General features: G+C 42.4%; 1 protein-coding gene across 7 annotated transcripts in view; it reads left to right on the forward strand.

Moving 5' to 3' along the window:
• The window catches only part of MPP7 (MAGUK p55 scaffold protein 7), a 260619-nt gene that overhangs the window by 82495 nt on the left and 160500 nt on the right, over nucleotides 1-17624 (forward strand). For 5 of the 7 annotated variants that reach the window (XM_069959010.1, XM_069959013.1, XM_069959009.1 and 2 more), the window contains one exon: nucleotides 12779-12931. In XM_069959010.1, coding sequence (XP_069815111.1) covers nucleotides 12895-12931 — 37 coding nt within the window. In that variant the 5' untranslated portion in view covers nucleotides 12779-12894. Of the gene's footprint in view, nucleotides 1-12778; nucleotides 12932-13871; nucleotides 13980-17624 lie in introns of those variants that run through there. The other 2 variants (XM_069959007.1, XM_069959008.1) reach the window with 1 other exon arrangement.

Genomic DNA, 17624 nt, shown 5'->3' on the forward strand with positions numbered 1-17624 from the left:
CACTGCTTGGCTTCTATGAACATGTTACTTTCTTCCTAAAACAGCGCCACTTTTGTCCTCAGTTTGGATGTGGTATTGCAGCTCCGTTTCATTGAAGTGAATGGATGTGTAATACCACGCACAACCTGAGGACAGGGGTGGCGCTGTTTTGCAAGAAAGTAGTTGTGTTTATTCCAATCATTGATAACCCCTTTAACCCCTTCAAGACAGAGCCCTTTGATGCTCAAAAGTCCGGGTCAAATTAATGCAATGTTCCTCCCCGTCTTCTAAGAGCCATGGTGCTTTTATTTTTCCACCTACAGGGCTGGTTGTGGTGTCATTTTTTTGCGCCATGATCTCTAGTTTCTATTGATATCATATTGGTGTAACAGAAAAATTTTGATTGCGCTTTATAAATTTTTTTGTGATATATAATTTAATAAAATCAATCCTGGGGTTTTTTTTTTTTTTTTTTACGCCGTTCACCCTGCGGGAACAATAATGTTATATTTTAATAGATCGGACAATTCCGCACGCTACCATATGTAATATGTTTATTTATTTTTATTTATTATATTATGTATATTATATTTATATCTATTATATTTTATATTTATAAGTGTTTTTTTATACTTTTCAAAACCTTTTTATTACACTTTTTTTTTTTTTAACACATTTGCAACAAATGGCAGACTGGTACATGGGGGAAGAGGACCCTGCCCACGAGGGCTTACAAGGCTAAGCTCTTATCTGTTCCAGTCCCAATCTAGCCAGTTTCAGGGTACACAAGTGCTGGTATTGATAGGCACACAAAACTGCTGGGATCAGGGCTTCAGCAGCCCTGCAGTTCCTAATACAGTCAACGGTGGCAGTTGAGGGTCCTTATCACCCATTACAGTCAATGTAAAAACAATTGTTGTATTTTGGAATACCCAATACCCTTTTGATCTTGAGTTATTACAGTTCCATTGGTGCAGATTTTTTTTTATAATTTATAGGGCACTTCCATATTTCGGCTACAGGGATTGGCCGTCAGTCAGGTTCGTGTAGCAGTGTTACTATTTCCAGCACTTATCCTAGTCCTGGTCTGACATTTTTACTTAGTAAAAAACATGTGAACACTCTATTAGGCGATGTTCAGACGCTGTAAGAGACCGGTTGTTCCGTGACCCGGCCGGGTCACGGAACGTCCGGTCTCAGAAAAGATTATCCTGGGATGATCTTTAGCCCTGCAGAGTCCCGATGGGGGCGAATCCGTGCGCCCCTGCATCAGAACACCCACTGCACACTATAGTGTGCACTAACAGGTTTTCTGCGGCCGCTATTCAATGAATAGCGGCCGCAGAAAACTGACATGTCAGTTTTTTGCTGCGCCGCTAGGGATCCCGGCCGGAGCCTATACAATGGGGGAGCTTAATCAAACATGGTGTAAAGTGAAACTGGCTCAATTGCCCCTAGCAACCAATCAGATTCCACCTTTCATTCCTCACAGACTCTTTGGAAACTGAAAGGTGGAATCTGATTGGTTGCTAGGGGCAACTGAGCCAGTTTCACTTCACCATGTTTGATAAATCTCCCCCTATGTGTATACCCTCCAACCGGGATTCCATAGGCGGCAATGTTACGTATATTTTCGTAATAATCACGGCTGTTGTTGCAAAAGGCAACAACGGCTGTGGTTTAACGAAAATATACGTAGTGTGAACATAGCTTTAGAGGGATGATTTCTTGACCTGTGTTCTTCTCTCCTTCATTGGGACTCCATGGATCCATGAAGCCTGTCTGTGAGCTGGGACGATTCCCGTACATGTTCAGGTCGGGATACCTGAGACGCTTTACTGCAGGTGCTTTGCTGGGAGTTGTAGCTCGGGTACAATAAGCCTATTATAGACGCACACTGTAACTATTAAAACCAGATGGAATGTCTTTTAAATCCAGATTCCACACGGTGAGACGCTAGTGGGATCGCCATCACTGGCAGCATCTGTAATTGTGGATTTAGGACAAATAGGTGGGATTTGTGCGGTGGTCCTGTGCGCTCGGAGGAGCTGAGGACAGATGATCAGGGGCCGCTCCGCCATCGCCCTTTTCACTTCGAGGTGATGGAACTCTCTCGGAGTGCTGCATTGCTTGGATGCCATTCAGAAACATGCTGCTTTTTATTTCCTACATGAGAACAAGGGGGCCGCCGCCGCTTTAAGTGTGCGGTTCTAGTTGAATAGCAACAACCTTGTGGTTTTGGAATGCGAGTAATAATTGCTTTCATTTCTTGGAAACATGATTTCTGGAGGTCGGTGGGGTAACCATCTCTGTTCTGTGCTTATGGAGTTCATCTGTAGCTTAGGGTCCTATTACACAGAGTAATTTTTAACGACTAACGATAAACGATCGCAAACGAGATTGTTTAGCGTTAACCTGAAATCGTTCACCATATTACACAGAACGATAATCGTTAGTTATGATAGTTACGACTATCGTTATTGTGATCGTTACTATGATCGTTTATTGCTTCTGATCCCAGCAAAGCAATGAACAATGAGCGATTAGTGAAAAAATACAGAACTACAGCGAAGGAATGTGGAATTACAGCGAACGATCAACAATAATTTTAGGTTCAGATCTAAATCAACGATCGACATACGAACGATTTTTTGATCGTTGCCTGCAATTACACAGAACGATTATCGTTTAAATTTGAACGATATAACGTTTTTTCCCACGATAATCACCCTGTGTAATAGGGCCCTTAGTGTGAGGACGGACCCTGGTATATTATAGATGCGGTCTATTACACTCGTGCTTATTTACATAAGAGATCAGCCTATCCGATAGATACACGTTTACTTTTTTTTCCTTCTGGAGGAAAGCAATCTCCTCCACAGGGAAGAGGGGGGGTGATTTCTCCCAGTGTTCTTCAACCTGCCACTATCCAGCCATTATTGCATAACTACAACTCCCATCTTGGCATGAGATCTTGAGGTTTGAGGAACACTGCAATATTACACAGGACGATTATCGTTCGAAAAATCATCATATCGCTCGAATTAAAACTATTATGGTTTTGTGTGTATGTAGGCAACAATTGAAAAGTCGTCTGTGTGCAATTGATTGCAACTTTTGAGCTGAACATAAAATCATTGTTAATTGTGATGTCACATTATAGGAAGAATGCACACTGTGATGTCACATTATAGGAAGAATGCGCACTGTGATGTTACATTGTAGGATGAATGCGCACTGTGATGTCACATTATAGGAAGAATGCGCACTGTGATGTCACATTATAGGAAGAATGCGCACTGTGATGTCACATTATAGGAAGAATGCGCACTGTGATGTTACATTGTAGGATGAATGCGCACTGTGATGTCACATTATAGGAAGAATGCGCACTGTGATGTCACATTATAGGAAGAATGCGCACTGTGATGTCACATTATAGGAAGAATGCGCACTGTGATGTCACATTATAGGAAGAATGCGCACTGTGATGTCACATTATAGGAAGAATGCGCACTGTGATGTCACATTATAGGAAGAATGCGCACTGTGATGTCACATTATAGGAAGAATGCGCACTGTGATGTCACATTATAGGAAGAATGCACACTGTGATGTCACATTATAGGAAGAATGCGCACTGTGATGTCACATTGTAGGATGAATGCGCACCGTGATGTCACATTATAGGATGAATGCAGACTGTGACATGAATGTGTGCATTATTCCTTTATTGTGACATTATGGTGACTTCCTGTAATGTGACATCACTGCTTGAATTATCCCTTTATTATGACATCACAGCATACATTTTTTTTTTCATTAGTAAACTATTATGTACATTCTGTGTATTGTGACATAACTGTGTACTCCATCCCTGTGTTGTGACATTACTATATTATCCCTGTACTGTGACATCATGTTATGTTTGTGGATACAGAATTGGTAGGGTTGAAAAAAAAGCAAGAGTCCATGTAGCCCAACCCATAACTGCACTGCGTTGTGTAGTAGGGATACAGTAGGGGTAGGGGTATGCGTACAGTAGGGGTAGCATAATGCACATAGTAGAGGTAGGGTTATCTGTACAGTAGGGGAAGGTAATGCACACGGTAGGGTTAGGGTGATTCACACAGTAGGGGTAGGGTTATCCGTACAGTAGGGGTAGAATGATGCACACAGTAGGGGTAGGGTTATCCGTACAGTAGGGGTAGGGTTATCCTTGCAGTAGGGATATCCACACATTAGGGCTAGAGTTAGCTGTACAGTAGGGTTAGGTTGATACACGCAGTAGGGGTAGGGTTATTTGTTCAGTAGGGGTAGGAAGATACACACAGTAGGGGTAGGGTTATCTGTTCAGTAGGGGTAGGAAGATACACACAGTAGAGGTAGGGTTATCCGTACAGTAGGGCTAGGGTTATCCGTACAGTAGGAGTAGGGTGATCCACATAGCAGGGTGACATCACTTTATACATTACACCATAGTAAGAAACAGATTACTGCCACTACCTGATTCTTACCTTCCATTCTCATGCTGCCATATCACAGACTCCGCTCCCAGTATGGTGCTCAGCAAGTATATAGTAGTAATAGTATGATGGAGCACAATCACAGTCCCAAATGTAGAAAAAATAGCGGCCCTCATTAGATGAAGGATAAAAACTTCTCCTCCTCCTCCTCCATCAGAGGTTGCTGCAGATCATTCTTCCCATGTTTCACTTATTACATTAGCCATGTGCATTAGGGATTAGCAAAAATTTGATGCGTTTTTCTGGTTCTAACCTGCGTCTAGAGGCGTCACAGTGGACCGGGCCCTGGTGGTTACTTCTCATGCCCATAACCCTAGATGATTCTGTCGTCCGTTGCCTTTTCAGATATTGTTGGGCCGACATTGCTGAGATATCATCTGTCCCTATTGGGCTTCTTTTTCGCATGATGTAATTTCGATTCCTGATTTCAGCGATTTATTGTAAAATCCCATGTCCTATGCTGAATATAACAAAAATCGCAACATACAATCATGGTCACAATCCCACGTCGCCTAAAGCCAGGCATTCCTCCAGTGTCATGTGTTCCCTATAGGATGTAAAGCTATGGCCGCCCCCACCGTACGCTGCGGCTGCCTATATCCTCCTCACCACTAGATGTCACAATTACTACAGGAGCCTTAGAGGTTACTAAGGGCCTGGTGGAAATTCAACTATGTATCACTGCATTTAACATATCACTGTTTCCACGTCGCAGAAGCCAAAAAAAATCTGATACAGTGTGATATATAGAAGCAAGGAACAACTGGAATAATGAAATTTCAAAAAGAAGTCTTTTTAAAGGCTGGTTGTAACAATTCTGCGGGGTATTGTAAATGCCTCAGGTGCACTTGATACTGCCGTTACGTTCCTGGCTTTTGCTTATAGTTTTTATGGAAAGATGGATTGAAGTTCAATTTAAAAATATTCGGTAATCCCTCTCAGGACATACTGTAACAGCTGGTATTTCTGTGCTGCAGCAAATCGATTCCATACAGCAGTCACTAATACTCCGGACTGGCTTCTGATAGCGAATTCCGAAGGGTACAGGGGTATCCGGGCCAAGGAAAACAGCATCATCGCTGCAAATATGTAGCTTCATTTGCCGGGCTGGAAATACGGAGGGTTCGGGCCAGAAATATATTAACATTTCACTAGTCCATATTTCATTGGGTCGTTCCCTTTTTTTTTTTTTTTTTTTAACAGGGTATTTATTATATCCATACACAAATCTCCTGCCGTTCAAAAGGTTGGGGGTTGTAAAATGGTGTGTGAAGCGTGTTTTCTGGGCGTTTATTATTGCTTTGTAATTTTTTTTTTACTTTTATTGATAAGGTGATTGTAAAACTATGTGACATAATGTTTTCTTGGTCCTTTTTTTAGCATATAAAAGGTTAAAAAAAAAAGTATTAGAAAAGTATTTAGCATATAAAAGGGTATTAAAACTGCAATGTTCTCATTTAAAAAAAAAAAAACTAAATAGTGTTTTGGTAACTACCTTGGTTGTTTCTCTTTGTGGCTTTTATTCTGCGATTCTAGAATTTTTTGTGTGAAAAATCTCGGTGGGGAAAAGGAAACAAACATGAAAAACACCATAATAGTAAAGCAATCGAAACGAAAAGGTTTTAGAATTTATACCTCACAAGAGGGAGGGCCATTGCTTAGAAGAGAAGGGGCATGGTCGCTGTTATTTCAAACAACTTTCCTGCATTCGGTAGTCTAGGTAATTCCTAATATTTCTGTAAATAGCTTCATTTAGCAAAAAGGACTCCTTAGGCTGGGATCGCACTACGTTTTTGCAATCCGTTTTTGCAATCCGTTTTTTTGCAAAAAAAAAAAAAGTGGGAAAAAAAGGATGCATTTGTGTGCATCCGTTTTGATCCGTTTTTCCATTGACTTCCATTATGAAAAAAAAAAACTGATCAAAATGGATCAGGTTTTTTTTAATGTACACAAAAACGTAGCTGACCCTACTTTTGTGTCCATTAAAAAAAAACGAATCCGTTTTGACGTGTTTTTTTTTACTATGTAAGTCAATGGTTAAACGGATCAAAAAGGATGCACACAAATGCATCTGTTTTTTTTTTTTCCATCACAGCTACTTGGAAGAACAGCGCCATCCCGTGCCCACATGCTGTTTGTGGTATTACAATGGTAATTCTCTATGCCTTTTTCAAAACACTCAAATATATTTATTTGTTTAATATACATGGCTTATACTCTTGATAATTCTTGGTAACTCGGTCCAGTAATATCCTGAAATCCCCCACCATACGGAATGACTAGTGATGGCTCCGCAGTCAGGGGATTACTGGGAAGAGGAGAATCCAGTTTGCTCAGTAATTGTTTCCTTTGATGCGAGAACTTGTGAAACGGTCAGGAAAAAAAGCCAAAATGAGATGAATCACTTACCTAGAATTTCATGTTTGTTATTAGGTTTAAACTACAGATTTAGTCCTGTAGACAGTTCATGGAGTGTGCGAACCCACAGGATCCCAGAGCTCGGACCCCCAAGATCAGACACTTATCCCTTATCTAGTGTTTGCTCACTTCTCTTTCAAGTTACAGCACGTGACATACTCCTCTTTGCTATGCCGGTGACATAGTGCTGTGGTTAGGGGTTACTGGTGCCTTGCACAATGCTAGGTAGGCAAGAGGAAGCATCAAGATAGCAATTGAAGGGTTAAACTAGGCATTAATCAGGAAGCCACTGTACTGGGAAATGTATGATAAGGTACTGTCCAGAACAGTAGATGGCATGTTGGGGAGAGAAGGGGTTACAGATGTACTGGCTTTGCAAGGTGCTATGAGAAGAAAGAAAATAGTAGCAAAGCAAGGAAAGGGTTACACTAAGCACTGAACTGCTGTTGAGGTCAGAGGGAAACCTTGATATACCTTTCATGGACAGTACGGCTCCTCTGGACATTCACAGATACAAGCACACAGTCTTCCTCTCCAGCATAGGCTAAGCGCCTATGCCATATATACACATTGATGCAAATGCAACAGGTTCGTGGCCCAGTTTGCACCAAAAAGTGTCTCTTAAAGAGTACCTATGAAAAAAAATCAGTCAAAGTCAGTGTGTGCAGACAATGTCCGATCAGGGGAACGAGCGGCACGTTCTCTCCTGACTGTGATAGGTTACCTGGACAGCTGCATAATGTAAGTGTTTTGGGCTCACCAGGTTGGAAAATAACGGCAGTGAACTCCTGGTGTATGGGCTCCTCCTGATTCGTCTACTGATCGGTTGCAGACCTGAGCTCTCAGACCCCGACTAAACAAAACTTCTGACGTTTTTTTTATGACTGTGCCCATTTAAAAAGTCACTGTTGTAGAAATCAATAGTCCAGGAGATTTTAAGAAACTTTGTAATTGGGTGTATTAGGCAAATATGCCATTATCTGCATTTATAAAGCCTTTCCCCAGGTCACCTCCTCCCTTCTCTCTCATTCACTGCTCATTATCAGGAAATTGTGTCTTGTTGCGTCAGACATGCCCCTGTCTGTTCTATAGAGAGGGGGAGAAGGGAGATTAGTCACCAGTGGAGAGCAGAGAACAAAGGATTACACAGTGGGAGCTGCATGAAAGCTGGTATTCAGAGGTCAGAGAGGTCAGTGGTGACTGTCAGAGGAGATAGCCCCGTGATGTAGCTGTAAATGAACTCTTTGTTGTCCTGTTTTGGTGCCTCATCTCCCTCCACCCCTCCCCTCTCCATAGACAACCATGAATACAGGGGGGGGGGGAGCTTCAAACTGCTTTCTCATGATAAAAATGCATTTTTCGGCTAATAAACCCAATTACAAAGTCGGCTGTACTATTGATTTTTGAAAAAAAAAAAAAAAAAAATTAAACGACAATGACACAATGCCAATGGCAGTCCTGAACACTTATTACCGGGATTACCAGTCAGCGCTTTCTGTTCCACTGTTCGGCACATTTGAGGATATCGCCTTTTATCATTTGTCATATTGGTTTATCAAAGCCAATCTGTTTCTTTCCATCATATAAACCATTGCGTGAATTAAGTGCACTTTTCAGCACCATTCTCCATCTGCACAAAGTGTCCTTGGCGGCGGCTGTGTTTTTCTGGACAGACAGACTCGCCTGACTTTCATCTCCATGTTCTGTAGGCCTGACAGCGTCCAGAGTTCTGGGTCACCCTCCAACACTCGGCCATGCCCTGCATGCTGCAACGCACGCTCCTCTTCTAAGCTGAGTAATGGCAGTGTCACTACGAGAGAGGAAAACACGGCTTTTTATAAGAATATTTGGGGAATTGCAGGAATGAATCACCGGCTTAGTAAGAACCAAGTGTGGTTATTCCCTTGTTGTGAAGCCAAATTGAGTGTTCGTGGAGTTTTCTCCCTCCAGTCCACCCCGAATGATTGAGGAGTGGTGTAAGTGTACGGCTTGTGCTTCTCCTGTGACGTCCGATGTCACATACAGGGCTGGGCACACACGTGTGATCGGACGTGTAAGGGCTTCCAGTCTTATCAGCACAGTCTGCAGGGAAGAATACGGAGTACTGAGTGCACTTGTTTTAATGGAGGTCTCTTGCCAAGTTTTTCTTGAAGGGATTTATTGCGCTCATTACTGTAGATGTCTGTAAAGCCTGCTCCCCGCGTGTCAGAGCGGTCACGTCTGGGGTTTAGTGTGTGCACCGGTAGGGAGTGTTATGGTTTCTTCGGAGCAGTAGACACATCACATGGCTGACACCCTCTCAGTTTGACCCGATCCATTACTTCATTATAGATCTAGCTACGTTTGTCAAACTTAAAAAAACATAATATAGTTGACTCTGCCGTTACTAATCGGGGACTTCGTATTCTCGTCTCGTTTTAAGCTGCAGGTCATGTTCCACCAGTTTCTTTTTGTCATTGTTCCAAAGTATCTAACATTTCGATTTTTTAAATATTCTTTGTTAAAACTTTTACTTCGGATTGTGCATGTCGGATGATCTTTGGTTTAAAACAGGGATGGGGAACCTTCGGCCCTCCAGCTTTTGCAAAACTACAACTCCCATCATGCCTGGACAGCCTTTGGCTGTCCAGGCATGATGGGAATTGTGTAACATGCTGTTACACAGAACAATTATCGGCCAAGTACGGCCGATAATCGCTTCGTATAATAGTACCCTTAGAGACCAGATATCTTTCAGACATATTATATCTATCTATATAAATGGTAGTGTATTGTATTTCACTGTATTGAGCGCTTTAGCCGGCAGCCGACAGTGTTGTGTTTTGCTGGTCTCCCTTAGATCAGTGATCTGTTTCCTGTATATCTATTTATATGGGCAGCTTATGTTCATACCTATGTGTCTCCATGGTAACAGACTACAGACAATCTTTCTGTAGTCTGTCCATACAGTCATACTCCCTAGCATCTGGTCCCAACTTGACAAGTTAAAAAAAACAAAAACACAAACTTGACAAAAACATTGGCCCAAATTTGCAAAACTGTCTACATATTAAACACTGTTTGCTTAGACTAGACAGTCTGAGAATGCACCAGCTTTAAGCTGCTTACCTTTAACAAAGCCAGACCCTTTTGCAAGCAGGAAAGTGTGGTGAAAGTCATGTCAGTTTTATTTCATTTGCTGGGGTACATCTTAGCCACTGTGTGTCCTGCTCATCCACCGGGCCAGGCCTAGCATGGCACAGATTTGACGACGGATTAGACTGCAGGGCTTGTGTTTGCTATAGATGTATCACCTTTTTCTTTTCGATTTCCGTCATTATTGTTTTTCTTCCTGCTCCAAAAAAAAAATAAAATGCAACTTTTCTTTAACAGAAAACTCAAGGATTTGTATTTATTGCTGATTTTTCTTTACAATGCAAACCCAGTATAACGTATCATATGTAGTGGTCTTACACAGGATCACATATGATTCAATTACGTCATCCTTATAACCCAGAGAAATAAATCTGGTAATGTTTACGGGCCCCTTATGTCATAGAAACAAGCAGAGCACCAGGCCATCCTCTATTAAGCAAATCCCCAGACTGGCTTACTTCATTCATGTAGTCCCCAGTTCTTTGGAATAATGGTTGTAATTGGGAGACAGAATACAGGCCGGAGGTGTTCTACACCTAGTGCACGCCAAGCAAGCTTGGCACCGCCGCTCGCTCAGCTCGGTGCTGTGGTTCTCAGCCTGTGGCCCAGTTCTTTACCCATGATCCCAGGAGATCTGACAGATTGACTTTTGGCAGCTCATACTGGTAGTCTGTTCATTCTCTATCACTGAGGCAGATTTGATGACCGATGAGAACAGTTTGGCGCTCTTCTTGTCTGCCCAATTTCCTACGAGCTTCAGCTTTCAAATCCAAGACACTTTTTTTTCTGTTTTAAAAATTATAGAAATTGTATGATTGTGTTTATACTATATACTGTATATAGCTACTTTTTTGGTGTTTTTTTTATGAATGGATTTAATCATTTGTCTGGTTAAAAAAGAAAAGTTAAAGGTACGTTTAGAGAACGTTTCCGAACCATTTTTTTTATTTGACACTGCATTGAGTCTGGAAAGTCAGATGACACCTGTTTGCACCAGCTTACCCCAAAAAACATAAAATACAGGAATAGCTGAATAGAGTAACATAATAATTTATACAAGAAGAGAAATCAAAGCGCTATATCATGATCATACGTGTTGTTGGTTTCATATATGTCTATCAATCTGACAAAGTTGCCATAAGCACGCTTGCACCAGATCAGAACAGTGTTGCTTGTATTGTTTTTTTACTGTAAAGGAATAATCCCAAAAGGCAACTATACCAGATCGTTCATAGATCCATTGGTGTTCCCCGTTTCAGCCATTGTAATGAATTTACAATTCCCACCTGAGGCAGCTTTTAAAGGAGAAGTCCAGCGAAAATTTTTATTAAAGTATGTTTGTATTGCCCCCAAAAAGTTATACAAATCCCCAATAGACACATATTACGGGAAATGCTTATATAGTGCTTTTTTCCCTGCACTTACTACTGCATCAAGGCTTCACTTCCTGGATAACATGGTGATGTCACTTCCTGGATAACATGGTGATGTCACTTCCTGGATAAAATGGTGATGTCACGACCCGGCTCCCAGAGCTGTGCGGGCTGTGGCTGCTGGAGAGGATGATGGCAGGGGGACACTGAGGGACACAGGGCACTGGAGGGACACTGAGCATCCCCCTGCCATCATCCTCTCCAGCAGCCACAGCCCGCACAGCTCTAGGAGTCGGGTCGTGACATCACCATGCTATCCAGGAAGCTGTGATGTATTAGTAAGAGTTGGGAAAAAGCACTTTATGTGCATTTCCCGTGATAAGTGTATATCGGTAATTTGTATAACTTTTGGGGGGCAATACAATATTTTAATAAAAAATTTTACCGGACATCTCCTTTAATGGCTGGACATACATGTGCTTGGTAGCGATGAGTGCAGCTGGAGCATGCTCGAGTCCATCCGTTCCAAGTAAGAGGCAACTGTAGGGCTGCCTGAAAAACATAGATACGGCCATAGGCTAGGCCATATTTTCCAGGACTCTCAAAGGCAGGATCCTACAACCTCAACCACTGGTAATGAAATTCTGAATGATTGGACTCCAGCATGCTCCAGTTGCGCTCATCTGTAGTACTTGACTCTTGTGTTTCCTGAGCCTTGTCCTCTTGTAGACGTTGCAGTATGAGTTTGCAGTGACTGACCCCGTGACTGGCTGCTCCGGAGCAGTGTACATTACAAGCCCAGTGTTTGCTTTGTCAAGTGTTAATGTACTGCTCCCATCGGGGGGGGGGGGGGGGGGGTGTTATTTTAACCTGTCGCTCGTAGCACCGTGCAATTCTTACACGTCCTGGTAAATTATGATTCTGATGGAGCTAATGTACAGAACAATGTTACCTTTTGAAGGAAAACGATTCGTTCACTTAGGATGATCATAAATTTCCCCCGCTCTGACAGCCCAGCATTAGGGTGACAAATCAGACCTTCTAGTAAGTGACTGAAGGACGGCTCAGAATTGATCGGCAGACGGGACGATCCCCGCTGGCCGTTCTTTGCCTTTCCCTTTCGCCTTGTCTTCTCTGTCGGATCACACGTCATTATTTCTTCCTCTAAGTCCCTGTAGCAGAACGTGATGCATGTCACTGCTCACTTACTCCAGGATGATCACTGGCTCCTTCATTTACAGGTGATGGATTTTCTATGGGACGTAGTTGCAGAATCTATAAAGTTTAGGAAAGATTTCTGACGTGCTTAAACTGCGGCTTTACTGTACAAATGTCTGTTTTTTTCAGGTGAAGCTGAATAAATCGTGTACGCCGGATTGCCCTGCAGGATCACTACATCTGACTGTCGCCTTGCGGCGGTGTATTGTCTTCTCCTCGTGCTGATCTTGTGATTGTCCGCAGCCATGCCAGCTTTGTCGACAGGCGCTGGAAGTGACACGGGTAAGCTTGAGTGATCAAATAATGCAACATGACCTTCCCGTAAAATAATATATTCTGTCCTCTATCACTTCCTTAAAGGGAAACTCCAGTTAAGAAAGATTTAACCTTGTTCAATCCCGGCCTATAATCATAAATTGGGCCGTTTGCAGCACATCCTGACTCACATCTTGAAGCTGCTAAAAATCCTCACATCCTGGTCCATTCTGTCTCCTCCCCCTCCCTTCTGAGACAGAGGTCACATGATCTGTCTCTTTTGCCAGACAAGCTGTAACACCTCATCTGTAACCGTGCTTACCACTGACATCACACCTATGAGGGATCACCTTGCTAAGAAGCAGTGAAAAAATCTTGAGTAGTACAGCAATTGGCTCTGAGGTGCAATGCATATTGGGAGATGTAGTTTTCCAGCCAGGTGCCATGATGTAAAACTGGATCATTGGTAAAAGTTTGAATCTGTGGCTAAGAGCAGCGTAGACAAGTGGGAAAGGTGTCAAACAATCACTGGTGGAAAGGAGAGTGCACCTAAATGCTTTTTGTGCATCGCTGGAGTTCAAACAATCACAAATCCTCCTAGTTGGAGTTCGGAGGTCCAATAAAGACTTGTGGTTATCATTGGAGTTCCCCTTTGAAATAATCAATAGGGATTACAATTAACAATTCACAGGATACTGTAGGTCACGAGTCGCTTTTTGGTAAGATCCGACACCAGGCTCTCCTGATGATCAACTGGCCACACTACCCAGAGAACCGAACTGGTAGTAGTTGGCTCCGTTCAATGTGTTGTGGTCGGACCTGGTTACTGCAGTGTAGCTGCCATTCACGTGAACAGTAGCTGTGCGTCAGTTACAGGTCACCACCAATACGCAGTGAACTGAGCCAAACTGCTGCTGACTCCATTCACTGTGCTGAACAACTGATCGCCGGAGGTGTTGGTTGTCAGTACCAACCAATCAGTAACTAATGGCCTGTCCTGTGGATAACTCATCAGTATGTTTTGTGCGACGTACGAGTGCCTCATCCTTCATTCCTTTACTGCGCACAGTTCAAAGTAAGTTCTTTATCTATTTGGATGATTGAGCACCGTGAGAGTCCAAGGGTCAACCACTAGCAGGACACACCATATGCGTACTGGGATCTGTAGTGCCGAGCTATTCACCTTTTCCATGTATGCATCAGTATGTTTTGCCCGGAAAAAAACCCTTATTAAATAAATTTTACACAGTAATATAACGTTATTAACCCCTCACGTCAGCTTTACGGCTATATACGTTCTTACTGCCGATGCCCCATGTAGTAGGAATGTATATATACGTTCCTGGTGTGAAGGGGTATTAATGTGTGCAGAACTTCTTCAGTGTGATCAGCCTCCCTCACATTAATGTGCCAGCAGCCGGGGATAATGACAGGCAGTCGTGATCACACAGCTGCCTGCCATTAACCTTCTAAATGCTGCGATCTATAGCAATCTAGGCGTTTAAGAGAGTCATTGACAGGAGAAGTACCTGTCACTGACTGATCAGCACCCCCACAGCGTGTTTGAGGGGTGTCTCGATCACTTTCCCTTACAGGCAGAGGAGTAATACTTACCTCAGTCCTGTCAGTTCGGTGATCTTCTTATAAGTTTTCCTGAGGCAGACTATTAGAAGAGCACCAATAATACTAATTGCATAGCATTGATCAGTATTAGCAATCTAATGATTGCTTATAAAAGTCGCCTTAAATTTAATGTCAATTTTTTTTTTTTTTTATTTAACATTTTTAAATAACCCTGAAGTCTTGCAGTTTTCATTCTGACAACTAAGCCTATAAAAGCTGACACTTTCTGTTTGGTTCAAATCACTTTTCAGCCACGTACTCCTTATCACAGACCAGAGTAAGAAGGAGAAAAGTGACACCAGTATAAGAAAACATTAACAATAGCTGAAGCGCACAGTTAAGCCCCCTCCTCCCTGAATAATGGCCCCTACATTGGTCACAGAACATGCCCAGACACCTCTATCACTTATATTCATTGCATTTTGTCCAGTGTGTTATTATATGTCCATTGCCCATGGGGATGACTGTAAAGGAAAAGCTTCTTCGGATTTCTTATTCTTAGAGAAATACAAGCGCTTACATCGTGTAACACCAGTCTGCACCCAGTACAGGAGTGGTAGGACCCAATTCTGCCCCCTCCACCTGAGTGAAGCCTGCACCAGTAACTTGCCAGTTTATTGGGGTCATCTTGTGATCCTGAATTCAGGAATAGAGGAAAGTAACACTGACTTACTTTCGACAAAGTGGAAAATGTAAGCATTGCTGTGTCCTTTTTATGAATACTATTAAACTTTACGGTGTTGTTCTGGGCTCGGGATCTATGTTCTTTAGTGTTTAATACCCCCGGGTTGCCGTAAAAGGATTTTTGCCCAGGTTGAGTTTTGGTGTATCTTACACAAATACAGACAAATATTTAATGAAAATGCGCATAGTTGTGTTTTATAAGGTAGACGCTCGCTTTATGCGTACGGACGGAGTTCGAGCTTTCAAGTATGTAAAAAAGTGATGTAACACAAGGACCATATTTTTAATCATTTAAGGGCTCTTTATAGCTTCCACAGACCTGCTCTAATAATGAAGCTATGAGGGATATGACAAGAATGGCGATATTGGATTTCTCTAGACTAACAGTAAATTTTTCCACTCTGATGTCAAGAATGTTGAGCATCTGGAAAGTGCAGCGCAAGTGAATGAATGGTGGAGAAGCCGTTTCGGGATTTTTTTTTTTTTTTTTTTCGAAGGAACAAGTGGTTTTATATACTTTATAATACTTCGGTTGGTAAAAAGTTTTTGTTGAACACACTTCTGGGTGTCCACAAGGTTTTCCGTGCTCACAAGTCACTGGTGGGCTGTTTTTGCGGTTACAGCAGTAAATATACTGTTGTTACTTCTAAAGGATTGGTAGGCTCCCCCTGGGGTAATGCTTCACATTGCTTCCATAGTCCTGTGTTTTATGTCTGGGCCAAGGTGGAGTAACTGGTTGGCATCCCTCTGGCACCTTGTGGTATCAGATGGCAAAGGTGGGTGCAACCAGTGATTGGCTCAGCAGGCATATCCCGTGTGCCAGGTTGTGGAAATGTTAAGGCCAGAATTATTTAGCTATGGCAATTTTTTTTTTAAATGGAAGGAAAACAACAGACGGCACTAATTTACCTCTCCCTGAGCCTGCGACCTGCCATCTGACCAGCCCCGGGACCCCCTGCTAGGCTCTTTGTCTGCTGCCGACATCACGACCCGGCTGATGGACAGCCCTCTCAACCAGTCAGTGATTGGGGTGGAACACAGCTCTAGTCACTGATTGGCTGATCAGGTGTTCCATCAGGTCTGGCATTTTCCCCCAAGTTACGACGCCATCACAACTCATGGGCACGGGGAGAGGTAAAACTACAATTTCCTTCTTACCTGGACAGCCAAAGCTTTAGCTGTCCAGGTATGATAAGAATTGTAGTTTTGCAACAACTGGAGAGCCGCAGATTCCCAATGTTCACTTAGGAGAAGAAAGAAGTTGACTGTAAATGACCGTTCAGTGTGCTGCTTTCAAAAGAAACTAATAGGCCACTTTGTGAGGGGAAAAAAGGTTTTAGAATATATTATTATACAAAGTGGGACATTTACTAAGGAGTCTAATAAGTGCAACTATTCTAATGGGGATTGGTGTGTACAGTATTTTGTTCTAATATCTTGTGACTGATTCATTAACATGTAGCACTGCCATAGTAAATGCATCTAAATAAAAAGGCGCAACTATGAAAAAGTTTTATTCACCTGGTTCTGACCAGACGTAAGCTTGCGCCTGTTTATGCGACTTTTTAAAAAGTCCCAAATGATAAAATGGGTGCTAATCCCGGATTATGCGAACTTTTGGGAAAATACTTAAAACAGGCAGATTAAAAAAAAAGTTGCATTTAAAAATATTCACCTGTCGAATACTGGTTCAAAAATAGAAATGCAATTATTCACCAAAAATAATGCACAAACCCCTTGATAAATGTCCCCCAAAGAGTTAACTCAGCATTAACGACAAAACGACATCAATGACAAAAATCCAAATAATCGCTCACTCGGCACATTTTAGGTGACAACTATAGGGACCACTGGATTTCAGGTTATTTCTAGGCCAGGCTCAGTGTGTTTTGGGAAGAGGTGGAAAAAAAATTAGTGATTGACTGACAGTTTTATTAGACCCCATACACAACACATTTTTTTAATTGGAAATATTCACTCTGTATACTGTGGACTCTGCTGCAGTTTTATATGGGATTACATGCGTACAATTTGGCTTAGCAAAATTGTACGGAAACAACATCAATACATGATATGCTACTTTTTCAACTTAGTTAAAGGGGTTGCCCATGTTATATAGTAAAATAGTTCAGTGTACAGTATTAGTAAGTTTACTCTCTGTGTATACTGATAGCAGCTCCCTGTGTACCTCATAGAGCTAAAAACAGACTCCCCACATAGCAGGACAGCACAGCCTGGAGGAGGGGAGTCTGTCCATAAGATGGCCGACATGGAGGAGCATGTGACCATGCCCCTCCCCGCAGTGTCCACTACTGAGCCTGTATATACCTATGGTGGGCACTTGGGGTGGGGCAAGGTCACATGCTCCTCCATGTCGGCCATCTTATGGACAGACTCACCACAGAGCAGGGCA

The sequence above is a fragment of the Dendropsophus ebraccatus genome, chromosome 2 (assembly GCF_027789765.1).
Source record: "Dendropsophus ebraccatus isolate aDenEbr1 chromosome 2, aDenEbr1.pat, whole genome shotgun sequence".
NCBI classification, from domain to species: domain Eukaryota; kingdom Metazoa; phylum Chordata; class Amphibia; order Anura; family Hylidae; genus Dendropsophus; species Dendropsophus ebraccatus.